The following is a 27,763-nucleotide window of genomic DNA, read 5'->3' on the forward strand; positions in this document are numbered from 1 at the left end:
GGAGGGTGGGTTGGGGAATCTTTTTTATTATTTGGGTTTAGTTTTGTACTATTTTTGTACTGTTTTGAATTGCAATTTTTTGTATTTGTTGTAATATTTAAAAATCTATTTTTCTTAACAAAAATATATTCTAAAAAAAAAGAGCCGTGAGGTTTTGCTGCAGCTCTACAAGTCCCTGGTGAGGCCACACTTGGAATATTGTGTCCAGTTCTGGTTGCCCTACTATAGGAAAGACACAGAGGCTTTGGAGAGGGTGCAAAGAAGGTTTACCAAGATGCCGCTTGGACTGGAGGGCTTGACTTATGATGAAAGGTTGAATAGGCTCGGACTTTTCTCTCTGGAGAGAAGGAGGAAAAGAGGAGACCTGATCGAGGTATACAAGATAATGAGAGGAATAGATAGAGTCAATAGCCAGAGACTTTTCCCCAGGGCAGGATTGACTGGTATGAGAAGTCATAGTTTGAAGATATTAGGAGGAAGGTATAAAGGAGACGTCAGAGATAGGTTTTTTACACAGAAAGTTGCAAATGCATTGAATGCGTTACCAGTGGTGGTGGTTGGAGCAGAGTCATTGGGGACACTTAAGAGACTGCTGGACATGCACATGGATAGCAGTGAGTTAAGGGGTGTATACGTTGTTACTATATTTTACTTTAGGATTAAATCTCGGCACAACATCATGGGCCAAAGGGCCTGTTCTGTGCTGTACGTTTCTATGTTCCATGTTCTATAACTAAATGCCCCTTCTCACCTCTAAAGGATCAACGTTTATGTAAGCCACTCTTTTTCATTTTATATATTTATAGAAACATTTGCTATCTGTCTTTATATTCTGTGCTAGATTTTTCTCGTGTTCTATCTTACTTTTCTTTCTTTTTGTGGCTTTCTGTTGACCATTAAAGCTTTCTCCATCTTCTAGTTTCCCATTGATCTTGGCAACTTTGTATGCCTTCTTATTCAATTTGGTAGTCTCCCTTATTTCCTTAAACACCCACGGTAGATTACGTATTTTCTTATACTCCTTCCTTCTCACTGGAATATACTTTTGCTGAGCACTTTGAAAAATTGCTTTGAAAGTCCTTCACTGCTCATCAACTGTCCCACCATAAAGTCTTGTTTCCAGTCTACTTTAGCCAAGTCCTCCCTCATTCTATTGTAATCTCCCTTGTTTAAGCACATGACCCTGGAATTGGATTTTATCTTCACACTCTCCACCTGTATTCAAAATTCAACCATGCTGTGATTGCTCCTTCCAAGAGGATCCCTAACTATGAGGTTATTAATTATTCCTGTCTCATTACACAGGACCAGATCTAGTATAGCTTGCTCCCTCATTGGTTCCATTACATGCTGTTCAAGAAAACTATCGTGGATACACTCAACAAACTCCCCCCCCAAGGCTACCCTGACCGAACTGGTTCGACCAATTGACATGTAGATTAAAATCCCCCCATGATAACTGCTTTACCATTTTTACAGGCATTAGTTATTTCTTTGTTTATTGCCCACCCCAATGAGATGTTATTATTTGGTGGCCTATAGTCTGTCTATCGGTGACTTTTTCTTCTTAGAATTTCTAATTTCCACCTAAATGGATTCAACTGTATTCTCCATAGAACCTATATCATCTCTCAGCACCGCCCTGATGTCGTCCTTGAATAACAGTGCTGCACCACCTCTCCTACTTCCTGTTTATCCTTCCAAGTAAGTAGTCTGATACCCCTAGATAGTGAACTCCCAGTCATGACCATCCCCTAACCACATCTCCATAATGGCTACTGAATCATATTCATTTGCAATGATTTGTGCCATTAACTCATCGATCTTGTTATGAATACTACAAGCGTCCCTATGCTAGTTTTCATACCTTCATGATTTCCAACATCTCTAATAATATCTCCTGAGTTCTCCTTCCTTTTTACTTCTTTCATAGTCTGCCTTGTAGTAAAACCCTCCTGCACACATGCTGCTTACCTTTTTATTTACCATCATACTTCCTGTCATTTTCCCCTTCCCTTCCCCCCAACTCGCTAGTTTAAAGTCCTAGTGACCACCTTATTTGTCGAGAACACTGGTTCCAGATCGGTTCAGGTGGAGACTTTCCCATTGGTACAGATCCCTCCTGTTCCAAATCTTATGTCAATGCCCCATGAAATGGAACCCCTCTTTCCCACACCAAGGGTTATAATCCGGAGATTAGAACCCTTGAGGACCTGTTCCTTAATTTCATTCCTAGTGCTTGATAATCCCCAAACCAGTCCACCTTCCTAGCCTTGCCTATGTTGTTCATCCCAATGTGGACCACGACAACTGGATCCTACCCCTCCCGCTCCAATATCCTTACAAGCCGGTCAGAGATGTCCTGTACCCTGGCACCATGCAGGCAACACATCACATGGAAGTCCAAATCCGGCTTGCAAAGGATATTATCTGTCCTAATTATAGAATCTCCGATAACAACTACTTGTCTTTTTGCTCTCCCCTCTTGAATGGTCTCCTGCACCATAGTGCCGCTGTCAACTGGCTCATTCTCCCCACAGCCCTTTCCCTCATCCACACAGGGAGAAGCACCTCATACCAATTGGACAAGGTCAAGAACTGAGGCTCCTCCGTTCCTGAACTCAGGATCCCCCTACCTACCTCACTTGCAATCACTCCCTGCTGTCGCTGATCACTGACTGAATTTGAATTACTTTATCCATCAGGTGTGACTGCCTCCTGAAACAAAGTGTCCGGGTAACTCTCCCCCTCCCAGATGTACCACTGTTTGAAGCTCAGATTCCAGCTCATCAATTCTGATCTAGAGTTTCTCCAGCAACCAACACTTGCTGCGGATGTGGTCACTGCAGTTCCTTATAGAGGTTTATAGAATCACGATGGGCATAGATCAGGTGAATAGTCAAGGTCTTTTCCCCAGGTTAGGGGAGTCCAAAACTAGAGGGCTTAGATTTAAGGTGAGAGGGGAAAGATTTAACAGGGATCTGAGGGGCAATATATCCATCCAGAGGGTGGTGCGTGTATGGAACAAGCTGCCAGAGCAAATGGTAGAGGCGGGTACAACTACAACATTTAAAAGGCACTTGGACAGGGACATGAATAGGAATGGTTAGAGGGATCTGGGCCAAATGGGGGAAAATGAGATTCATTCATGTTAGGAAACCTGATGGGCATGGATGAGTTGGGACAAAGGGGCTTGTTTCCAAGCTACACACCTCAAGATTCTATGAAGGTTTTCCAGCAAGTGATACTTCCACATTGAACAGTGAGAAGATGTTATGCTATGATGGGTGTTAGAGAAAGAGTTTCCCTCTCTTAGACAGTGTTCTATCATGATATGGCAGAAGAGATGGGGAGTATCTGCAGCCTGAGTTTTGTTGCTGAAGTTATAGCAAATTGATCAGATGATGTAAAATAGCAATACATTTATGAATCTAAGATTCTGTTTGCAGTGAGCCATCCCTGTGCCCCCTACAAGCCCTCAGAAGCTTTATTTCATTTCCCTCCTACTGTGTATTGTATTTTTCTTGGCTGGCACACAGCTCAAGTTTGAATATGGAGCCTATGGTGGAAATCCCTGAGGTCTATGTAGTGGCAAGGAACTCTGCTGCCAATGAGCACACAATAGCACGGAACCATCAAGGTGTGGCGCATATACAATGAGGCGAAACAGTGTAACATTACCTGAGGTAACTCACTGGAGAAAAACCATCCAGGCCACTCCCCGAAATTGACCCTTAGCTGAGTTTCGGTACAATTCACCCCTTGATGTTTAGGTATCATGATGATGAATTTACATTGCACTCTCTCCAAGGCCAATACCTCCTTCTTAACGTGCAGTGCCCAGAACTGCTCACAGGACTCCAGGTGTGTTCGAACCATGGCATAGTACTGCTCAAACATAACTAGCCCTCTCATATTTCATTTTTCAACATATATAGGCCAGTGGTCCATTCTTTTTCGGATCATTTTCTGTACTTACTTCTCACAAACATATTAAATGTCAAACATTTTTGCCCTGTCACATTATTGCAAATCACAGCCACCAGCATGTAGCATCTGGTTGGGGTGATTTGCTGCCACCAACCCTCCTGCCTCTATAAAATACAGAGGAACCTCAATTGTTCGGCATTTGATTATCTGAATTTCGGATTATTCGAACAAGATTGCAAGGTTCCGATGCTTGGCTAAACTGTGTTATCTGGCATTGACTATCCAAACATTTGATTATCCCAAAAAAGTACCCCCCACCTGTGTCATTCGGACAATCAAGTTTCCTCTGTAACTGAAAGAATTGCAGATGCTTTAAATCAGAAACAAAAATAAAAATTGCTGGAAAAGCTCAGCAGGTCTGGTAGCATCTGTGGAGAGAGATCAGTTAATGTTTCCATTCTCAACCTGAAACATTAATTGATTTCTCTCCGTAGATGCTACCTGACCTGCAGAGGTTTTCCAGTAATTTCTATTTTTGTTTCCTCCTATCTCTATCCTAGTCAAGGGCCTGTCTAATCATCAGCAGTAGATTGGACCACTGGTGATATAAACAGAAGAGGCACTTGTCTTACATAACAAGGTATTTTGATTCATGACAGCAACAGACAGTTTATATTAACTTGCTCAGCATAATTACTAAGGACTCTTTCGGAGCTGTACAGAATATGTTTGCTCTCTTCAGGTAATTGTTCAAAATTGAATTGTCTCCGTCCAAAAACTGAGCAACTTCATCAGATTGTGTGGAGTTCAATGCCGCATGAACATTAACTCCTTCAGGTCATTTACCTCGATATTTAAAATAAGGGTTCAGGAGGGACACCCCTCAAGGCCTGCGGCATGACTCTCCGGCCAAACTCAATGCAGGATCTCTTTATTTAAAAGAATGAGGAGGATTTCTTATTGAAACATATAAAATTATGAAGGATATAGGTAAAATAGAAGGTAAACTACTGGCAGGTGAAACTCGAACTGGGGCATGTCAGGGGCAGGTTCTTTACTCAGAGAGTGGCAAGGACTTGGAATGCCCTGCCTGCCAATGTAGTTAACTCAGCCACATGAGGGAGATTTAAACAATCCTTGGATAAGCACATAGATGATGATGGGATAGCGTTGGGGAATCGGCTTACATTAGTTCACAGGTCGGCGCAACATCGAGAGCTGAAGGGCCTGTTCTGCGCTGTATTGTTCTATGTTTTATATAGTAGCCTCAAAATAAGGGGGAGTAGATTAGGCCCAAGGAACTTCTTCTCCCAAAGGCTTGTGAATCTGTGGAATTCCCTGCCCAGTGAGGCAGTTGAGGGGCCTTGTTGGATGTTTTCAAGGCAAAAATAGGTAGATTTTTGAACAGCAAAGGAAATAATGGTTTTTGTGAGCAGGTAGGCAAGGAGAGCTGAATCTACAGAAAGATCAGCCATGATATTATTAAGTGGCGGAGCATGCTCGACGGGCCAGATGGCCTGTTACTGCTCCCATTTCTTATGTTTTTTATCATTGTCTTTTTCTGATTGTCATGTTGGAGCAGATGCAGCGACAAGCAGCAAGAGTTGGACACTGCCACCTGGGCGCTGTTGATTATGATTGTGGAGCAGTGGCAGGCTTCAGATCAGGCTATTGGTGAGGTTGGTGGAGGAGTTGTCTGTCACTGCGGTGAGTATCCAGGGTTGTTTAAAGGGTAAGCCACTCAGGACTGAGATGAGGAAGAACTTCTTCACTTAAGAGAATTGGGAACCTGTGGAATTCTCTCCCACCGAAAGTTGTTGGGGCCAACTCGTTAAATATATCCAAGAGGGAGCTGGTCACGGCTCTTGCGGATAAAGGGATCAAGGGGTATGGAGAGAAAGTGGGAATGGGATACTGAGATTGCATGATCAGCCAGGATCTTATTGAATGATGGTGTGGGTTCAAGGGGCCAAATGGCCTACACCTGCACCTATTATCTATGTTTCTATGAAACTTGCATCAAAATCCAGTGACTGAGCGAAGGTGTGAGGGGCAAACCAGCCCTGGGGGGGAGACATAACCTGATATAACTGAACAATGAAAGAGGCTGGGGAAAATGAACACGATAAGCTTAGCAGAATGAATATTTCATCCCCATTTGATGGGTGGGAGGTGTTGGGGGGGGATATGAAAAGACAAGCATTGAATCCCCTGCAGGGTAAACCAAAAGCAGGAAGGGTGCTTCTGTGCTGTACGTAGAGCTGCATGTCACTGGAATCAGTGGAATGTGAGGAATGGGTGGGGAAGCCTGAAGGTTTGCCAGAGTTCCCAGGGGTGTCTGTTTTGATTTTGGGAAGGGTACAGAAGTTAGCTGTGACTGTGTGTGTGGAGGGGACTGGGAGCTGTCAGCAATCTCCGTCGCTCCAGTGAGAGTGAGCATGGAGACTGGAACACCAGTCACTCACAGCAAGTGCACGAAAGCCCTTTCCCTGGATGATGTTGACAAAGTGCCAGGAGAATAGGGACTTGACTTTGAAGGCGGAGTGATCAGCCACTTTGCGTGCAGGAGGACCTAACAACCTTTGTTTCTAAATATGTAGCGCTCCCCACGCTTGATTATCTTTGTTCGGTTTAATTGATTTTTTGCTCCTGATGCTTGTTCTGGGAGGCCAGCTCCTGCCCTGAGATGTTGCATGAGGTGCAATGCACGGACTGCAATCGCAGCGACCGTGTTTTGAACTCTTTCTCACGATGCATTCGTCAAGTTAAGTATTTGTCCCCTAGATCTGACCTCACCTCTATTGGTGACGTCTCCATCCAGGAAAACTGCAGGATTGAGATTAACCCTTTGCACCCCAGATTTAAAGCTGTACCCCACCTCTTTCCTTGGTCATTGCAAAAGTCCCATACCTGCACTCAAGTCTTTGCGAAGTTGCAGGAAGAGCTGCTAATCCTTTCAGATACCCTTCTCTTGCAACTCTTCAAGCTACACTCACCCAAGTGATACCTGTATGGTGCAATCCACTGTCTCAGTGTAAATCCATCCATTCTCCAGCTGGGATCAGTGTAAACAGTAAAGGCACCCAGGAATTCTGTCTCCTTTGTAACCTATCTGTCATTCCTCGACATTCCCCTCTGGTTAGGAAATTCGAGGCCAACTCCAGAGACTTTGCATATTGTACTATCACGCCCTTTAAGGAACTGCTGCACTGTTGCAGGTAAACCTGAGGTGCTGCCTCCGCCCTCGCTGCTAAAATAGGCCCCAGAGCATTTTTCCCAGAAGAGCTGTGGAAATGCTCCCTGGTTCTACAGGCTAATACCTATCACTTGACCTTGACATCCCTCAAACCAAAGATGTGGAAAGCCATGGGAACCTGAAACAAAAACAGAAATAGCTGGAGAAACTCAGCAGATCAGAGCTGAGTGGTTAGCACTGCTGCCTCACAGCACCTCAGACCCGGGTTTGATTCCACCCTCGGTTAACTGTCTCTGCGTGAAGTTTGCACATTCTCCCCATCTCTGTGTGGGTTTCTTCCACTTGTTACAGTTTCCTCCCACAGCCCAAAGATGCGCAGATTAGGTGGATGGGTCAAGTTACACTGCCCATAGTGTCCAGGGATGTGCAGGTACCAGGAAATACAGAGAGAGGGTGGGGGGGTGGTCGGTCTGGGTGGGATGCTCTTTCGGGGGGGGGGGGGGTCGGTGTAGACTTGATGGGCTGAATGCCCTGCTTCCACACTATAGGGATCCTATGAGTCAGAGCTTCCAGCCCAGTGACTTTTCTTCAGAACAGAGTATTCCAGCTATTTCTGTTTATCTTTCAAGCCCTTCAGAGACCTCTGTAAGATGCTGTATAAATGTGGGTCTTCCTTGTCTAACAGATCTGCGGAAAAAAAAGTGACAATGGGATGTGGAGCTTTGTGAATTTGTTCGGATTCATCAAATGAAAGCTCTTCTCCTCCTGGGTCCAAGTCCAGTTTTGAGTTTCTTGTTCTGGCTTTCTCCCCATACCCTTCTATCCCTTTAGACCTAAGAAATATACCAAGCTCCTTCTTGAAACATTCAAAGTTTTGGCGTCAATCACTTGCCGTGACAGAGACTTCCATGGGTCCACCACTCTCTGGGTGAAGACATTTCTAATCTCAGTCATTAGACTGTGATCCCTGGTTATGGACTCCCTAGTCATTGAGAACATCCTTCCTGCGTTTAACCAGTCTGATCATCAAGCAGACCCTTGAAAATGGAGGACCTTGTCTTAAAGGACTATTTTTTGAAAAAATCATGGGTGTGTTCAGGGTGTGCTCCTGATCTTATTCTCTGTTCTGTTTAAAACCCTATAGAGTCAAAATTTCCCAACAAAATATTAGTTCACCTGTTAGTTTTTTCTGGAGTGCCACAGCCTGTTCTGTAGAATCAGGGAATCATTATTATGGGAGAATTATAAGTCTCCAGTTTGGGTGGGGCAAGTGTCCATGGCTAAAACCTTACAAACACTTTTGAGTTGGGAAACTGGCAAGGATCCCTGACGTTTGTGTTTAACTGGGACGTATCTCAAATGACCTGGGAACTCCCTGTGGATCAGACAGACCCGTTCTTTTAACATGGAGAAAGAAAATTAATTGACTGAGGGATTATCCCCTGGATTGGGACTTGCACTGCCAGAGTCATCAGATCAAGAGGACAGCAGGGATTGGGCTATGATACTGACAGGCTGGAACACCTTTCAATTTGTCAGCCCTCCCTCTCTTTAAGAGAACAGCTTTTGCATTTGTTGTGCAGCCAAAAGGAAGATGTCCAGGCATTGCACTCCTTTGAACTGAACAAAGGCATAAGGGACTCTATTTCCCCGGTGTGTTCTCCATGGCAACACTGTGACTTTGATTTACTTTGCCAACTGCTCTTTCCGCATGCAGTATCATTTTTACTCTCTCTGAATTTTGGTATTCTTGCAATCCTGTTCTGGTGCATGGAATGTGATATGCCCTTTCTTTCAACAGCACTTATGATGTGAGTATGTGCATTTCGCTGCCTTGGAGCTAATCTCCAGGACTCTGGAGCCAATATCTGCTTTTTTGACTTTGATCTGCACATTCCAGGCATCAGCTTTCACTGTATCATGGGAGCAACTCGACCTCAGATGGGAAATCAAAGGGGCAGCACCAGTACCTCCTTTTCCCTCGTCCCCATCACTCGCACAGAATCCCGACAGTACAGAAAGAGGCCATTCAGCCCATCAAGTCTGCAGCAACTCTCCGAGGAGCATCACATCCAGACCCACCCTCCCCCATCCCTGTAACCTCACATGGGGCTTTTACCAAGGCTAACCCACCCAACCTGCGCAATTTTGTTTAAGCATGGTCAATCAACTCAACCTGCAAGTCTTTGGGAGGAAACCGGAGCACCTGGAGGAAACCCTCGCAGACACGGGGAGAATGTGCAAACTCCACACAGACAATTGCCCGATGCTGGAATTCAACCAGGTCCCTTGGCGCTGTGAGGCAGCAGTGCTAACCACTGAGCCACCATGCCCACACACAAATACACACACTCACGCACTCTTTCCTTCTGACACACAACACTCTCTTTCACTCTGACACACAATATGGTATTGCTCTGAAGCAGTCTGTCTGCAGATGAACCCTGCCCACTCCCTGCAAGATGCTCAGCATTCAGCTGAGTAAAGTGTGTCCCCTGACAGGAGCACTGCCCCTGTTCCTGCTCACCATGTGACCACCCTATGGATTGCTTTGAAGTCCCCACTGGGGGGTTGCAAATCTGAACAGTACTTCCTCAGAGTGGAAGGACTCCTTTTCCGAGGATAAGGCTGCCCCTCTGTTTATCAATGCCTCAGTCATTGGAAACATCTCTATTTTCTCCGTCCAAGCTGTTTGTGATTTTGAACACCTCAATCAAATTACCTCTTTGCCTCTTTTGCTCTGGGGTGAATATTGTTGCCCTGCAGCCAGAGGCAGAGGGGGGTGGGGTTATGAGTGTGAGAAACAATGTGTGGGAGATGGAGCAAAGAGAGCATTTTTGTGAAGGATGACCACAAGGGCAGACTTAATTCAATGGATGTTCCTGTCAAGGGTGACCATTCTCATAGGAATGTGACAAAGTGAGAGAGAGAGAGAGAGAGAGAACTGTGTGTGGGATTACAGGTAGACAGTACAGGATAAGGCTAGAACAGGCAGACGGTGATGTTGTTTTGCACACAAATGCCACTTCCCTTTCCTACACTGAGGACACCATTGAACATCCTATGGCACTGAATCCGTGGCAGTGGGACCCCCACCCCTCCATCTGTTCATTACCTCCATGACTTCCAATTATAGATGTTTGCTCTCAGACGCATCTTCCTCCCATCCACCAGGAATAGTATTAATCCCTTACAACTCCAGGGATCCAGCAGAGCTCAGAGTCTGAGGCGTCATTTTTGTCACGTTGGGACTGCATCAGTAATGTTCTTACAATTGCCAAATGAAGGATGTATGAAACTCCAAGATGGCGCCAGCATGGGAGGTAGTTTTCGGACTCTTTGGTACCTGTCCACTCCAGGCCGGCAACATTGTTTTCTCTATGTACTTTTCATCATTTTTCTTTACTTCTTCCTTTATTCCTCATCTTTGAGGCCAGAACAGCGTTGGGAGGGCAGTGACTACAGTATTGGCAGCGTGGATCAGGACTCCTGGTGCTGGTCCCTGGACCCTTGGCAGTGGTAGGCCTGGAGCCTGGACTCTTGGCAGTGGTAGGCCTGGAGCCTGGACTCTTGGCAGCAGTAGGCATGGACCATGGGCTCTTGTCAGTGATAGACACGAAGCCTGGACTCCTTGCAGTGATAGGATCGGAACCTGAACGTTGTTAGTAATAGGCAAGGAACCTGTACCGTTGTCAGTAGTGGGCCCGGAGTCTGAAGTCCCAGCGGCAGTAGGCACAGAGCCTGGACTCTTGGCGGAGTTAGAGTCTCCTGGGGTATTGGCATAATCACTGCTGTTCCCAGAGTGGGACTCCTTGAGGACCAGAGGACCTAACAGTGACCTTTCAGAAGCCCTGAAGCCATGTTTGAGACCTCAATTTGAACTGAAGATGAACTCTTATCTAATTAATTTACTTTTATCCTTATTGTAACTCAAATGGCACCAGATTGGTGACAAACACATTTCACTCTATCTTCAAGATAAACAAAGTGGCACAGTGTCTAAGTGGTCAGCAACACTAAGTGCCTCACAACACCAGGGAGCTGTGTTCGATTCCAGCCTTGGACACTGTCTGTGTGGAGTTTGCACATTCTCCCCATGTCTATGTGAGTTTTTTCCAACAGTCCAAAGATGTGCAGGTTTGTTGGATTGGCCATTTGCCGATAAGTATTTAGGATGTACAAGCTAGGGATAGCAATGGGAAATGCAGGGTTACAGGGTTAGTGTCGGGGTTTGGGTCTGGGTGGAATGCCCTTCAGAGAGTCAGTATGGATTTGATGGACTGAATGGCCTACTTTTACACTGCAGGGATTCTATGATACTATATGTGACAATAAATAATTCATTCATAAAATGATCAATTTGACAACTGCGAGGATCCTTCTAACTACTGGCACCATCATACCTGCCCATTCTGATTGGGCAGAAAACAGGATTCTAAAATTCTGACCAACTTCAATTCCACAACAAATCCCAATCCATTATTTCCCAGGTTCCTGACATGTGGGTCTGGAATTTTAAATTCTACCCAGAGGAATATTGCTCCAGTTGTGGGAGAAACTGTGGTGGGAGGGTAATAAACACTAGATAATCATTAAAATCAATAGAGAATCAGGAAAAAACCCATTAGCCACAGAATGGTCCGAAGCTGGCCCTCATTGTCACAGGGAGAAGTTGAGGATAACAACTAGATGTTAATGATTTTTGAGAAGATTTGTAGCTCGTGTTGATGATAAGTCTGTAAGTTAGCTCGCTGAGCTGGCAGGTTTGTCATCATACTGGGTAACATCATCAGTGAGAGTCTCTGGTAAAGTGCTGGTGGTATGTCCCGCCTCTCTATCTATGGGTCTTGGTTTCTTAAGGTGGGTGATGTCATTTCTTTTTTTCAAGGCAAGTTCTGGTTAGAGTGGTGTCTGTGTTTGTCTGGGATAACGCACACATCCTAGGACAGGTGGAACAAAGACACGTATGAGATTTCTTCGAGGCATGCAATTCTAACCAGAACTCCATCAATAAACACATCGATTTAGATCCTATCTACCTCCCCTTGAAAAAAAACCGGAAATGACATCACCTACTTTAAGAAACCAAGACTTTTCAATAGAGAGCTGGGACATACCACCAGCGCTTCACCAGAGACTCTCGCTGATGATGTTACCTAGTATGGTGACGGAACGTCTGAAAAGAAACCTTCAAGCTCAGCGAGCGAACTTACAGCCACAACTAGATGTATAAAGGGTATCAAAATAAATTAATGAAGGAGAAAGGTACAACTGAAAAGAAAACACATGCAGTTGAAGCTTTTCATCTTGTACTCATAAAGACAGAAATGCAAGAATGCCAAATTTCAAATGAGGGAACAATAGTTTACACTGCATGAGAAAACTATATTGATTGGTTTGCAAGCAGACTCTGAATGATCGAGAAGTTGCGATGGAAAATGCATTAGGGAACAATTAGCTTCCTTACTTTTGTTTAACTGGAAAATATACAATGGCTTGAGATGTCCTTTAAAGATGATAGGGTAAACAGGGAGTATGAGGCAACTATCTTGTTGGCTTGAGGTTTTCCCCCAGTGAGTGTCTGCGTATGTTACACTTTACTCAGTGAGACCAACATATCCTTTTCCTTGCAGGTTGTAACCTGGAATTATAGATGGTGATAGTTGAGGATTAAATGTTTTTTCTGTTCCTTGACTGACCAGAGACCTCTACTGCTGTGTGTTGGGAAGAATTTACAAGTTGATCCTTGACCTATTTAGCTGCTTCATGAAAGCAACTTAATTTGTCCTGGAGTGGGACTTGAACCTGGAGGTTCTAGTGCAGAGGCAGGGACACTACATATTTCACCACAAGCCCTTTCTTTGTGAGGACCTGTCTACATAGTCAGTTTTGAACTGGTGGCCTCCCTGCGAGTATTTGATCAGGTTTCTTCCACACCCTACAATCTTTAGTGTCACAACAAATATCTCATCACAGAAATTGTCCAGGACAGCTCAATAAGAATACAGAGGGTTACAGCTCAGTCTGATAGAGATCATGGATGAAATGATCTGTTGGGTTAGATTAGATTACTTACAGTGTGGAAACAGGCCCTTCGGCCCAACAAGTCCACACCGACCCTCCGAAGAGCAACCCACCCAACCCATTCCCCGACATTTACCCCTTCACCTAACACTATGGGCAATTTAGCATGGCCAATTCACCTAACCTGCACATCTTTGGACTGTGGGAAGAAACCGGAGCACCCAGAGGAAACCCACGCAGACATGGGGAGAATGTGCAAACTCCACACAGTTGTCTGAGGCAGGAATTGAACCTGAGTCTCTGGCGCTGTGAGGCAACAGTGCCATCGTGCCACCATGTAGAGGATGACAGCTGTCAGTGCAAACAGGAGAGAAGGAGAGGCCAATTGATGGCCATAGTTTTATATTTAACTTTTAAAAGTTTATAACGTGCAGGCTAGGATTTGGGTGTGGGACTGAGGAGATTGCGTGGTGATGGTCTCCACCAGGTTTAAGCTGTTGGAAAGACAAGCACACATTGAGACAACTTTCTCTTGCATGCTCTGATAAATCTACACAGCCCAGATCAAATGTAGGCAATGATTAGCAATACACACATTAGCTGTCTGATTCGACATTGCTGGAGAAATGCAGCAGGCCTGGCAGCAGAACTGAAGAAGGTTCACTGGACTCAAAACAATAATTCTGCTTTCTATCCACAGATGATGCCAGACCTGCTGAGTTTCTCCAGAAATCTGTCTTCTCCCTTTTATGCTTGCCGAGCTTTTCTTAAATCCACTTATTGTTCACTTCAACCACTCCCTACGATAGCAACCTCCACATACTCACCACTCCCTGAATAGTTATGTGCTTTCTGAATTATCCATTGGATTTCTTGTTGACTAACTTATATTGACGGCCTCTATTTACTCTTCCTCACAAGAGATAAACCCTAGTTCAATGGAGAGTGCAGGAGGGCATGACAGGAGCCGCACACCAGGCATACCTAAAAATGAGGTGCCAACCTGGTGGAGCTACCAGACAGGACGACTTGTGTGCCAAACAGCATAAACAGCAAATGATAGACAGAACTCAGTGATCCCCGTACCAACAGAACAGATCCTAGCTCTGCAGTCCTGCCACATCCGGTCAGGAATGGTGGTGGAAAATCAAACAATCCTCACTGGAGGAGGAGGGACCACAAATATCCTCATCCTTAATGATGTGACAGCCCAGCACATCAGTGCAAAAGATAAGGCTGAAGCATTCGCAACAATCCTCAGCCAGAGGTGTCGAGCGTATGATTAATCTCAGCCTCCTCCACTGGTCCCCAGCATCACAGCTGCCATCCATCAGCTAATTCAATTCATCCCACGTGATGCCAAGACTCACTAGAGACACTGGATACTAGAAAGGCTATGGGCTCTGACAAGGTTCCAGTAATAGTGCTAAAGTCCTGTGCTCCAGAATTTGCCACTCCCTTAGCCAAGCTCTTCCAGTACAGGTACAACACTGACAATGTGGAAAATTGCCCGGGTATGTTCAGTGGACAAAAAGCAGGACAAATCCAACCCGGCCAATTACTGCCCTATCAGTCTACTCTCAATCATCAGTAAAGTGATGTAAGGTGTCATCAACAGTTCTCTCATGCAGCACCTGCTCAGCAATAACCTGCTCAGTGACGCCCAGTTTGGGTTCCGTCAGGGCCACTCAGCTCCTGACCACATTACAACCTTGGTTCAATAATGGACAGAAGAGCTGAATTCCAGAGGGGAAGTGAGAGTGACAGGCTTTGACATGAAGGTCTCATTTGATCGAGTGTGACATCAAGGAGCCCTAGCAAAACTGGAATCAATGGGTATCAGGGGGAAAACTGTCCACTGATTGGAGTCATACCTGGCACATGGGGAGATGGTTATGGTTATTGGAGGTCAGTCATTTCATCTCCAGGATATCTTTGCAGGAGTTCCTCAGGGTAGTGTCCTAGGCCCAACCATCTTCAGCTGCTTCATCATAAAATGGAGGAGCAGAATTAGGTCATTCAGCCTATTGAATCTTCTCCCCATTCGATCATGGCTGATATGTTTCTCAAACTCATTCTCCTGCCTTCTCCCGATAACCCTTGATCCGCTTACTAATCAAGAACTTATCTAGCTCTGTCTTAAATACATTCAATGTTTTGGCCTCCACAGCCTTCAGTGGCAATGAGTTCCACAGATTCACCATCTTCTGGCTGAAGAAGTTCCTCCTCGTCTCAGTTCTAAAGGTTCAATGAGCTTCCTTCCATCAGAATATCAGAAGTGGGATATTCGCCGATGATTGCACAAAGCTCAGCACCAGTCATGATTCTCCAGATATTGAAGCAGTCCATGCTTAAGTACAACAAGATTGGGACAATATCCAGCTTTGGGCTGAAAAGTGGCAAGTAACCTTTGCACTGCACACATGCTAGTCAAAGACCATCTTCAATAAAACACAAATCGAACCATTGCCCTTTGACATTCAACAGTGTCACCATCACTGAAGCCCCACTGTTAAGATGCTGGGGTTACCATTCACTCCAAACTCAGCTGGGTTCACCACAAAATGACAGTGACTACAAAAACAGGTTGGAGATTAGGAATACTGTGGGAAGTAACCCACCTCCCAGGAGCCTGTCAGCAGTGCAATGAAACACACCTCATTTGCCTAGATAGGTGCAGCTCCAACAAGACTCAAGAAGCTCATCACCATCCAGGAGAAAGTGGTGCCAGAGTGTGGCAACACTTGAAGCTTTCCATTGTAGTTTCCCTTAAATATAAGTGACCATAAATCATTCAATTCAATTCAATACTTGATTGGCATCACACGCACAAACATCCATTCCTCCACCATCAACACTCAGTAGAGGCAGTGTGTGCTGTCTACAAGATGCACTGTAGAAATTTACCAAAGACCTTGAGACAGTACCTTTCAAACCCACAAATATTTCCATCTAAAAGGACAAGGGCAATAAATACAGGGAGCAACACCACCTGTAATTTCCCCTCCAAGCCACTCACCATCCTGACTTGGAAGTACATCACCATTCCTTCACTGTCACTGGGTCAAAATCCTGGAATTCACTCCTAATAACATTGTGGGTGTACTTACTGCACATGGACTGCAGCGGTTCAAGATGGCAGATCAACCCCACTTTCTCAAGGCCAACTAATAACAGGCAATAAGTCCTGGTCCAGCAATGACACCCACAGTTGAGTGAATTTTAAAAATCATATCAGTGTTTTGCATCTGTTAGTGTTTTCTATATGCTGATGTTTTGTATATATTGGTGGTTTGTCTATGCCAATGTTTTGTACATACTGGTATTTTGTATAATGTGTACCTATACATAAGGGAGAAAGAGTGACCGAGGTAGGGAGATGGAAGAAGGATTTGATTGAAGGACACAGAAACTGAAGAACCTTGTATCTGAGGGATGGGAAACTTGGGGATGACGGGAATGAGGGAGGGAAGACAGACAGAAGACTGAGAGAGAAGGCTGAGAGAGAAGAAATCTCTCTCGGGCCTGGACCCACCACAATAACGAAGAAAATGCCACATGGAGTCACATGAAGATGACGGGGGAGACTCATGGAAGGGGAGATTAATAGAGAGGAGAGTAAAATGGGAGAAACTCAGAAGGTGGAAGAGGAAAAATGAGGGTGTGGAAAACAAACCCTTGGCAGAAAAACTGAGGAAAGGGGAGACTGAAGCGAAGGGAGACTAAGGGGGAAGAGACTGAGGGAAGGCAGAGACATGGAGAATAGACTGAGAAGAGAGACTGAGAGAAGAAAGACTGAGGAAGTAGGAAATCTAAAACACATATAACTACGTTATGTATAGGCATCTATATCTGTGTGAAAGTATAACCCAGTCAATGTAAATGTAGATGTTCCCATGTTTATGTACTCATTTATCTGTGTTTATGTTTAAATGCTCAATATCTGTGTTGATATCAGCACATAGCTAGGTATAAGGACATAATAAAAGTAGGGTTTATACCATTCGGCTCATCAAACCTGCTTCAATGACCAATGACTGATGATCTTGAGTTTCAACTCCACTTTGTCACCTGTACCCGATTCCTGAGAGATCAAAATTTTATCTCAGTCCTGAATCTATTCAATAATGGAGCATCACCACTCTGTGGGGTGGGGATTTCCTTAAATTCACAACTTTCTGAATGAAAAGCTTTCTCCTCATCCCAATCTTAAACAAGCGATCCTTTTTCCTGAGTGTGTGTCCCTGAGCTTTAGGTTCCCCAGCCCAGGGGAAATAATCCCTCAGTTTTGGCCTTGACAAATTCCTTCAGATCAGGGAATGTTTCAAAATGAGCCCCTCTCTTTTTAGGTTTATGAGAGAATGGGCCCAACCTCTCATCATAGGACAACCTTCTGATCCCAGGGACCAATCAGTGACATTTACATGGACTGCCTCTAAGGCAAGTGTATGCTTCCTTTAATATGGAGACTGGAAATGCACATGGTATTTCAGGCATATTCTCAGCAAGAAGGATTTATACAATTACAGCCAGACTTCCTTAATCCTTACTCCAAACTATTTGCAAACGATCAGTATCCCACTTACCTTCCCAATGACATATTGTATCTGAATGCTAACCAGTTGTGTTCTTTGTACAAGGATACCCAGTATATTTGAATATCAAAATTTTCAAGTTTTTAAAATAAATATTCTGCTTTTCCGTGCATATAACCAAAGCAAATAATCCCACATGATTCCCTTCCCCCTGCCATCTTGTTGTTCGTGAGGAGGTGCTGGTGCACTGGTTATGTCACTGGGTTCACTATCCAGCATCCTGGGGACATGGGTTGCAATGGTAGAAGGTGAAATTTTAATTCAATATTTTTCTTAAAAAAGTGAATTAAAAGCTAATATCTGGTTGCTTAGAACCCCTTTTTGCTTCAGTAATGCCTTTTTGAGAAGGAAATCTGCCATTCTTACCTCTGACTTCAATTCTCCATCAATATCTTAACTAAAAACTGAAAGAACTGCGGATGTTGCAAATCAGAAACAAAAACAGAAATTTTTGGAAAGCTCATTAGGTCTAGCAGCATCTATGGAGACAAATAGGACTTAACATTTTGGATCAAGTGACCCTTCCTCAGAATGTTCTCAACCCAAAATGTTAACTCTTAATTGCCCTCTTGGCAATTAGAGATGGGAAGTAAATGCTGGACTAGCCAGTAATGCCCAAGAAACATGAATGATTGTTTAAAAACGCTTAGTGAATCTAACTACATCTCTGTAGTGCCTATCTCTCCTCACATTTACTTTCCCATCTCACATTGTACTGTTAGCAAACTTGAATATGTTATTCAGTGGCTTCATCTAAGTCATTGGTATAGATTGTAAATAGCTGAGGCCCGAGCACAGATCCTCCTGGCACTCCACTCAAGACTGTCACCTTACAAAATGACTCTGTACTTCCTGCCCAGCCACCAACCTACTGGCCATGCCACCATGTTACTCCCCAACTCAATGCGCTTTTGCCTTGTGTATTAATACTTGATGTGGAACCTTATCTAATGCTTTTTAGAAGTCCAAGTGTTCTACATCTTCTGGTTCCCCTTTATCAACCCTAGTCAGAGTCAGCCAGGGCTCACTTGCTCAACCTTTCACCTCTGAGTCCCAAGTGACTCTGAGTTTCATTCATTTTCCAGGACTGAGTACAAAAATCCAGGCTGATACCCCGGTGCAGTACTGATGAAACACTACTGAAGGTGTTGCCTTTTGGATAAAACATTAAGCCAAGGCCTATGTCAATGCCCTCAGATATATAAAAATATGAAAGCTCCCAGGGCACTATGCTGAAGAAGAGCTGGGGGACTCTCCCTAGTGTGCTGACCAATCTTTATGCTTCTATTTGTGGAAGCTTAGTCTGTATTAATTATGTACCATGCTTCCTATGTCACAACATTCTCCACACGTCAACTAAATACTGAATTGACTGTAAAGTATTTTGAGACATCATGTGGTTGTGAAAGGAGTGATATTAAACCAAGTTGTTTCTTTTTCTTTCACTCATTACACCCGCAAAACCTCCTCTAATAAATCTGTTCAATGCAATCTCCTTTTCGTAAAAAACAGGTTGACTTGGTCCAATTCCATTTTGATTTTCTGAGTGCACTGTTATCACTTGCATAATGATATATCCCAGAATTTTCCTGACAACTGATGTTAGACCAATAGGCCTGTAGTTCCTCGTTTTCCTTCCTCCCTCCTTTCTTGAATAGCTATATTCCTTTTGCTGAGTTCCAAACTTCTGGACCATTTCAGAATCAAGGGAATTGTGGGAAATCTAAACCCACTTTTTCGGCAGCTCCCTCTTTTAGAACCCGAGGATGTAGGCCTTTGGTTCCTGGGGATTTCTCCTCTTTCAGCCCTTGAAGTTTCTCTGACACTTTGCTGATATTAATTACTTTAAGTTTCTCACTCTTAATAGTCCCCCAATTACCCTCTATTTCTGACACATAATTAGTGTATTCTATTGTGAAGACAGAAATGAGGCACTTGTCTAACACATCTGTCATTTCTTCATTTCACAATGATAACTTCTCCAATCTCTGCCTCTAAGACATTAAAGTAACGTGGAGGCGTGGTGCAATAACTGTACAGAGGCCGGTTTCCGGCATCAAGTCACTCTTTATTTACGATTCAGAGATGCCGGTGTTGGACTGGGGTGTACAAAGTTAAAAATCACACAACACCAGGTTATAGTCCAACAGGTTTAATTGGAAGCACACTAGCTTTCGGAGCGACGCTCCCCTGGTGTGTGATTTTTAACTCTTTATTTACAAGTGAGTGAGTCTCTCTCTCACTCCAACCTCCAGGTCATCTTCTCTGCCCTGAAGCTCACTCTCAGCTACCTTCCCACACCTCCCCCACCCCAGTCCCACACCCCTCCCATTTATCTCTCCACCCACGAGGCTCTCAGCCTCATTCTTGATGAAGGGCTTTTGCCCAAAACATTGATTTTCCTGCTCCTTGGATGCTGTCTGACCTGCTGTGCTTTTCCAGCACCACACTCTTGACTTTATTTACGCGTGCACATTTAATGTTCCTGGCTAGTTTACTGTCATTTTCTTTTATTTAACATATGTATTGGCTTCAAAAACTTACTAATCACTATTCTTCGTCATATTATAAACCTTTTCTTTTAATTTATTTTTGAATAGTTTTCTTTTTCGAAAATTTTGAATCATTTCTTTTCCCGCTATTGATTCACCACTGTACCTTTTAGTTTGTTTATTCTTTCAGTATTAGTCAGCTCTGTCTCATGTCTATGTATGTCATTCTTTCCATTCTTGTTTCTGAGGGTTAGACCATGTTCTTCTACTTACGGGCAATGTACTGCAGAGGTTTGCCATTGCTGACCAGGAGACACTTAGTGCCTGCCTTCAGGTATATTGGAATTCTAATTTCCAGGATGACAAACAATCTTTTGGCCACATTATAAACTGACCTTTCTCACCCACTGACCCAGAAGCACTCTGCCATTTTACCACATGATCGCCATTGTATCTGTATAATTGTCTTTTAGATTATTGTTTTGTACTTGAATATATCACTGTCCAATTTAAAATATAATTTGTATTATGATCAATTTTTCTCAGATGATCTTTTCTTATGACATTGTGAATTAGCTCTACCTTGGTGCACAGTACTCAATTTAAATTAGTTTCATCCCTAAATGGTTCCACAGTTTAATATTCATAGAATCCCAAAAGTGTGGAAGCAGACCATTTGGCCCATGTGACCCTCCAAAGAGCATCCCACACAGACCCACCCCAACCCTGTAATCTTGCATTTCCCAAGGGCAATCCCACTCACCTACACATCCCTGGACATTATGGGCAATTTAGCATGGCCAATCCGCCTAACCTGCACATCTTTAGATTGTGGGAGGAAACCGGAGGACCCAGAGGAAACCCACGCAGATATGGGGAGGAGATGCAACCTCCACATAGTCAGCCAAGGTTGGAATCAAACCTGGGTCCCTGGTGCTGTGAAGAAGCAGTGCTAACCACTGAGCCACCATGCCACTCCTTCAGATGATCAAGGTATGACATCATGAGTTTACTCTACTTTGGTCCAAGGTACACAATTTTAAATAGCTTCATCCCTAAATGGTTCCATAGTTTAATATTCAAGGTAAGTGTCACACAAACTTTCAACAAACTCACCTTCCAGAAACCTTTAACAATTTTAGTATGTCCAACTGGGATCAAGAGAGACGTCACCCACAATGTGTCCATTGCCTTTGTTACAAGCTCCAATCATTTCTTATTTAATGCTCTGTCCAGTGATACAACTACTGTTCAGGGTTTTTTTTGGGGGGTGGGGTGGTGGCAGTGTCCATAAATTACATGATTACATGCACTCATATTTCCTCACCACTGGTATTCCTAATCTCTGTTAGTACTGATTGATCTACCTGAATTCCTAGCATTTAAACTTAATTCTGCTGCGATTTTTGTGAGGATTTGTAGTTCAGGTTGTGGCACTGGTTGTAAGTTTGCTCACTGAGCTGGTCGATTTGTTCTCAGACGTTTCGTCACCATGATAGGTAACATCATCAGTGAGCCTCTGTTGAAGAGCTGGTGTTCTGTCCCGCTTTCTATTTATGTGTCTTGGTCTGTGGTGGTGGATGATATCACTTCAGGTTCTTTTTCTGAGAGGTTGGTAGACGGGGTCCAAATCGATGTGTTTGTTGATGGAGTTCCGGTTGGAATGCCAGGCTTCTAGGAATTCCCGTGCGTGTCTTTGTTTAGCTTGTCCTACGATGGATGTATTGTCCCAGTCAAACTGGTATCCCTCTTCATCTGTGTGTAAGGATACTAGTGATAGCTGGTCATGTCTTTTGCTGGCTAGTTGGTGCCCATGTATCCTGGTAGCTAGTTTTCTGCCTGTCTGTCCGATGTAGTGTTTGTTGCAGTCCTTGCAGGGTATTTTGTATATGATGTTTGTTCTGCTGATTTAGATTTATCAATAGCTATTTCAGTGGCACAGTGGTTAGCACTGCTGCCTCACAGCAGTGACCTGGGTTCAATTCCCGCCTCAGCAACTGTCTGTCTGGAGTTTGCACATTCTCCCTGTGCCTGCGTGGGTTTCCTCCGAGTGCTCCGGTTTCCTCCCACAGTCCATAAATGTGCAGGTGAGGTGAATTGGCCATGCTAAAATTGCCCGTAGTGTTAGGTGAAGGAGTAAATTAGGGGAATGGTCAGGGTGGGATGCTCTTTGGAGGGTCGGTGTGGACTTGGGCCGAAGGGCCTGTTTCCACACTGTAAGTAATCTAATCTAATCTAATCTAATCAGTGTGTTGGTAGGTTTGTGGGCTACTATGATGCTAAGGGGCCGGAGTAGTCTGGTTGTCATCTCTGAGATGACTTTAATGTTTGGTAATGTGGCTGGAGTCTCTGGGCGTGTTGTGTCCTCTAGTTTAGGTTTGTTGTTTAAGAATCGGCAGACTGTACTTATCAGTTACCCATTGTTCTTAAATATGTTGCAGAGGTGTTTTTCTTTGGCTTCTCATAGTTCCTGGGTGCTCAGTGTGTTGTGGCTCATTTAAATAATGTCCTAATGCAGCTCTGTTTGTGGGTTATTTCTGCTGGTCTGTCCCCAAAACATATCTGAACTTTATGAATTGTAGGAGTGAGATGAAGGAGTGTGACATTTGTGTGTGCTTATGGTTGGAATGGTGCAGTGGGTGTCAGTACTTTGGGTTAGGATCGTGTAAGTGAGGTTAGAGTGGGAGAGGAGTACAATGGGTGGGGCACTGTGGATTGAGCTGAGGGAAAAGCAACAGATAGAAGAGTTTAGAGCATGGGAGTTTAAACCTAAGGGAAGGGCTGTTGATGGGAATGAATGGGTAGTCAGGGGTTGTGGAGTCTTGCTTTGATTGTACAAGAGCTGGATTGACTGCACCTGGAGTGCTGTGTGCAGTTTTGGTCCCTTTATCTCAAGAAAGACATTATTGCGGGAGAGCAACGAAGGTCCATTGGACTTGTTCTGGGGATGGGGGTGACTGGCCAATGGAGAGAGATTGGAAAATCTGGGCTTCTATTTTCCAGACTCCTAAAGAGTGAGAGGTGATCTCATACAAGGTTCCAAAATGCTGTCAGATAGGTGAGTGGATATATATGTTTCCCCTAGTTGGGAAGACTACAACCAAGGGACCAAGGTTTAGTAATAAGGGAAATGCTATTTAGAACTGAGTTTAAAGGTTTTTTTATAACTCATAGAATTGTTTACCATTGGAAATCTCTACAATAGAGGACTGTGGAGGCTCAGTTTTCAGTCTGTTTAAGGTTTGAGATTACAGATTTCTGATTCCCAAAGGTGTACATGGTAATGGGGATTGGGAGTGTAAAAGGCATTGAGTGTTTGACCAATCGTGATTGTATTGAATGGCAGGATGGGCTCAAAGAGCTGAATGGCTTACTCCGGTTCCTATTCCTATACGGGAGGAATGAATTTTAGTGGAAAACTGAGAGGATTAAGAGACTTAGGAAGCAGAAAACAGGTGGAGGCTGTTTTTCTTCTTTATTTGGTTCTGCCAAACATGCTTAAGGTTGTTTTAATGTTTTCTTTATGCCTTAATTTAATGGGCAAAAAATGGCCCAGGTTCATACTGTTTTCTTGGAACATGCCACTTTTGTTGGCTTGATATTCAAGTAATATATTCAGTCTTATAAAACAACTGTGGTGATATAAATTCATATATGAATGAAAGACGCTGAACATATTTGGGAATACAGAATGAAATGTACAGCACTTTGGACTTGGTATTTAATATAATTAAATGCCAAATGTACCAGAAGAAAATTAGTTTTTGAAGAAGCTTTGATGAATTACCATCATCATATAATTGTCGGAAGTGATGGATGGGGTGTTGATCAAGTGGGCTGCTTTGTCGTGGGTGATATTGTCCTGAGTGATTTGGAGCCAAATCCATCTCAGCAAGTGGAGAGTATTCCATCACATTCCTACCTTGTGCCTTGTGAACAGGCAATAGAGAGGCATTGGATGAGTTACCAGAGAATTCTCAGCTTCCGGTCTCCTCTTGTAGTGACAGTATGTATGTGGCTTGTTCAATTTCTGGTCAATGACAACTCACAAGCTAATGTTGTCAACTCAACTGATAAATGTTTGGGATGCAGTGATGTCAAAATTGTATAGAAAATGAAGCCACCCAGCACACAGGTGGAGGGACTTGTTGAGATTCAACAGCACAACCCAAATTAGTTCCACATTTTGCGTCCTCTGCAAATTAAATTAAAGTATAGTTAACTCTGGGGAGGGTGGTACACTCTTCCAGAGGACATTGAATGGGATGGACAGACAGATGGGAGGTGCAATTTAATGCAATGAAGAATGAAGTGATTCAGTCCAGGAGAAAGAATGAGAAGAAGAAACATCAATTAATTCTAAAAGGGGTTCTGGAACAAAGGGAATGGGTGTTTGTCTGCAAGTAAATGAAAAGAGGTAGGAGAGGTTGAGAAAGTTGTGAAAAAGACATATAGATTCCTGGGTTTATTTTAACAAGTCATAGATTACAATATGATCAAGTATATTAACCAAAACATTGGTCTGGCTTGAACTGCATTCAACACCAGTAGGAAAGTTGTGAAGGCAATAGCTGGAAAGAGAATGTTTCCAAGATTTTTTTGGATAAATTGGAGAGTTTGGGGGGCTGTTCTTCTTGGGGGAAAGAAGATAAAGTGGAGAGTTGATTAAAATCATGAGGGGTCTAGATCAAGCAGATGGGGCAAAATTATTCCCATGATTGAAGGATCAGGGACAGAAGACACTGATGAAAGATGAATGCGAAAACAACTAAAGGCCACAGGAGAAAAACCTTATTTTATGCAGCAAGTATTCATGACATGAAATGCACTGCCTCTGAGAGTGTGTTGGAGGCAGGTTCAACTGGGCTTTCAAAAGAGAACAGGATGCAAAAATAGTCAAGGAACAGTAATTCAATGTGAGATTTTCCTTCAAGAATAGGGCAGCAGTGGGTGGCACAGTGGTTAGCACTGCTGCCTCACAGCACCAGAGACCTGGGTTCAATTCCTGCCTCGGGCAACTGTCTGTGTATGCATGGGTTTCCTCCAGGTGCTCCGGTTTCCTCCCACAGTCCAAAAATGTGCAGGTTAGGTGAATTGGCCATGCCAAATTGTCGTAGTATCGAAGGAGAATTGACGTTTCGGGCATAAGCCCTTCTTCATAAGCCTGCTTGGCACACCCTCCTCATTCCTGATGAAGGGCTTATGCCTGAAACGTCGACTCTCCTTCTTCTTTGATGCTGCCTGACCTGCTGCGCTTTTCCAGCAACACATTTTTAAGCTCTGATCCCCAGCATCTGCAGTCCTCACTTTCTCCTAAATTGTCGTAGTGTCAGGTGAAGGGGTAAATGTTGGGGAATGGGTCTGGGTGGGTTGCTCTTCGGAGGGTCAGTGTGGACTTGTTGGGCCGAAGGTCTGTTTCCACACTGTAAGGAATCTAATCTAAATAATGGAGCATATTTTTAAGGTGAGAGGAGAAAGGTTTAAAAAAGAGGCAATTTTTTATACATAGAGAGTGGTTTGTGTGTGGAATGAACTTCCAGAGGAAGTGGTGGATGCAGGTACAGTTACAACATTTAAAAGATTTTGAGGTAAGTACATGTACATGAATAAGAAATGTTTGGAGGGATATGGGCAAGGAACAAGTAGGTGGGACTAGTTTACTTTTGGGATTATGGTCAGCATGGGCTGGTTGGACTAAAAGATCTGTTTCCATGCAGTATGACCCTCTGACTCTGGGATGCATTTGAAGAGGAAAAATAATACATGTCTGTGGGGAATATGTGAGGTGATAGTGGGACTGAAATAGGTCGCACTTACAGAGAGCTGTCACAGAAATGACAGGTTTTTGCATTGTAAACATTCCACAAGCCACAGCAAAGAAACAGAGATTTTCAGATCAAACTTGATGAGAATGGAATGTGAGAGCCATAACAGGGGATCTGAGGAGTATGAATGAAGGCAGTGAAGAGGAAAAATGGGCATTGCATGAGAGAGGATGCTGTGCAGATTCACCAGGATATTGCCTGTGCTGGAATGTTTCAACTATGAAGAGAGACTAGATAGGCTGGGGATGTTTTCCAGAGAGGAGAAAGTGAGGTCTGCAGATGCTGGAGATCAAAGTTGAAACTTTATTGCTGGAACAGCACAGCAGGTCAGGCAGCATCCAGGGAACAGGAGATTCGACGTTTCGGGCACAGGCCCTTCTTCAGGAAGAAGAAGCCCGAAACAGGCCCTTCTTTGGCCTGTGCCCGAAACGTCGAATCTCCTGTTTCCTGGATGCTGCCTGACCTGCTGTGCTGTTCCAGCAATAAAGTTTCAACCATGTTTTCCAGAGAATAAAGACTAGAGAAAAGATCTGAGTGAAGGGTACAAAGTTGTGAGATGCATAGATAGAATCCCACCCCGCACCAACAAATAACAAGGGGGCACGGTTTTAAGGCAAGGAGGTTTAGAGATAATTTGAAGGACTTTTATTCACCCCGAGGGTTGTAGATATTAGGATCTCACTGCCTAAATGAGTGGTAGGGGCAGGGGCCCTCAAGACACTGAGAAAATATTTAGATGAACACTTTTGAAACACCATAGCAAATGAGGCTACGGGCCAAGTGCTGGAAAATTGGATTCAAATAGTTGGATGCTTGTTGACTGGGTTGAAAAGTGTGGTGCTGGAAAAGGAGCAGTATGCTTGCCTGACCTGCTGTGCTTTTCCAGCGTCACACTTTTTCGACTGATATCCAGCATCTGCAGCCCTCACTTTATTCTGCTTGTTGACTGGCACAGCCACGATGGGCTGAAGGTCCACTTTCTGAGCTGTGGAAAACTCTTCACCGAAAAATATAAGTGCAGTGGGCTGAATGGCCTCTGTCTACCCCATGTACCATTGTACAGGGCACGAAGCGAGTACTGTCGGCGAACTGCTGGTACTTGAGTGGAGCACCCTCCGCGAATGAGGGTGGGGTGGTAAGGGGAGAGAGAGGGGGTCTAATTATAGTTGTACAACTATTAATTGGCCAAGGGCGTCTCGGCTTTAAGGCAGTGGCGACGGCCGGGTGCCGCCAGGCGGGGTCTCCATGGAGACGGGAAGCGGGAGAAGCGCCGGCTGCTGGGCGACAGACACGGTGTTGAGGAGAGGCAGCGCTAGGCCGCAGCCTGGGCTTCGTATTGAGAGGCCGGCTCCGGGGAGGTGGGCGAGTGCTAGGAAGGACCGGCTCTCGCTGCTACTTGAGGCCGAGGCCCAGGCCTGAGGGGGTCCGGGGGGGGGGGTGGGGAGGAGAGGGCGGAGTCTCTGACTGGGATTTCCCCCCGCCCCCCATCTCTCTGACAGCCCGAGCCCGGAGCCGAGTGTGGCCGGAGATTGCCGAGCGGGGAGCCGCTCACTCAGCCAGCGATACCGAGGAGCCGGAGCCGGAGCCGGAGCCGAGGCCTCAGGCCCAGGCCGCGGGAACAGTCACCTCCTCCGGCAGGATGGCGGCAAACATGTACCGGGTCGGAGGTGGGTACCGGGCAGCGCCGGGACTCGGACTCGG

General features: G+C 44.5%; 1 protein-coding gene across 1 annotated transcript in view; it reads left to right on the forward strand.

The window, feature by feature from the left end:
- Positions 1 to 1,645: 1,645 nt before the first annotated feature.
- Positions 1,646 to 27,763, forward strand: part of LOC122542712 — a 70,394-nt gene continuing 44,276 nt past the window's right edge. Inside the window, exons 1-3 of the mRNA XM_043680692.1 lie at positions 1,646 to 1,704; positions 5,513 to 5,637; positions 27,562 to 27,729. Of these exons, the coding sequence (XP_043536627.1) occupies positions 1,646 to 1,704; positions 5,513 to 5,637; positions 27,562 to 27,729 (352 nt within the window). The remainder of the gene's footprint in view (positions 1,705 to 5,512; positions 5,638 to 27,561; positions 27,730 to 27,763) is intronic.

The sequence above is a fragment of the Chiloscyllium plagiosum genome, chromosome 41 (genome assembly GCF_004010195.1).
Source record: "Chiloscyllium plagiosum isolate BGI_BamShark_2017 chromosome 41, ASM401019v2, whole genome shotgun sequence".
In the NCBI taxonomy this organism is placed as follows: Eukaryota; Metazoa; Chordata; class Chondrichthyes; order Orectolobiformes; family Hemiscylliidae; genus Chiloscyllium; species Chiloscyllium plagiosum.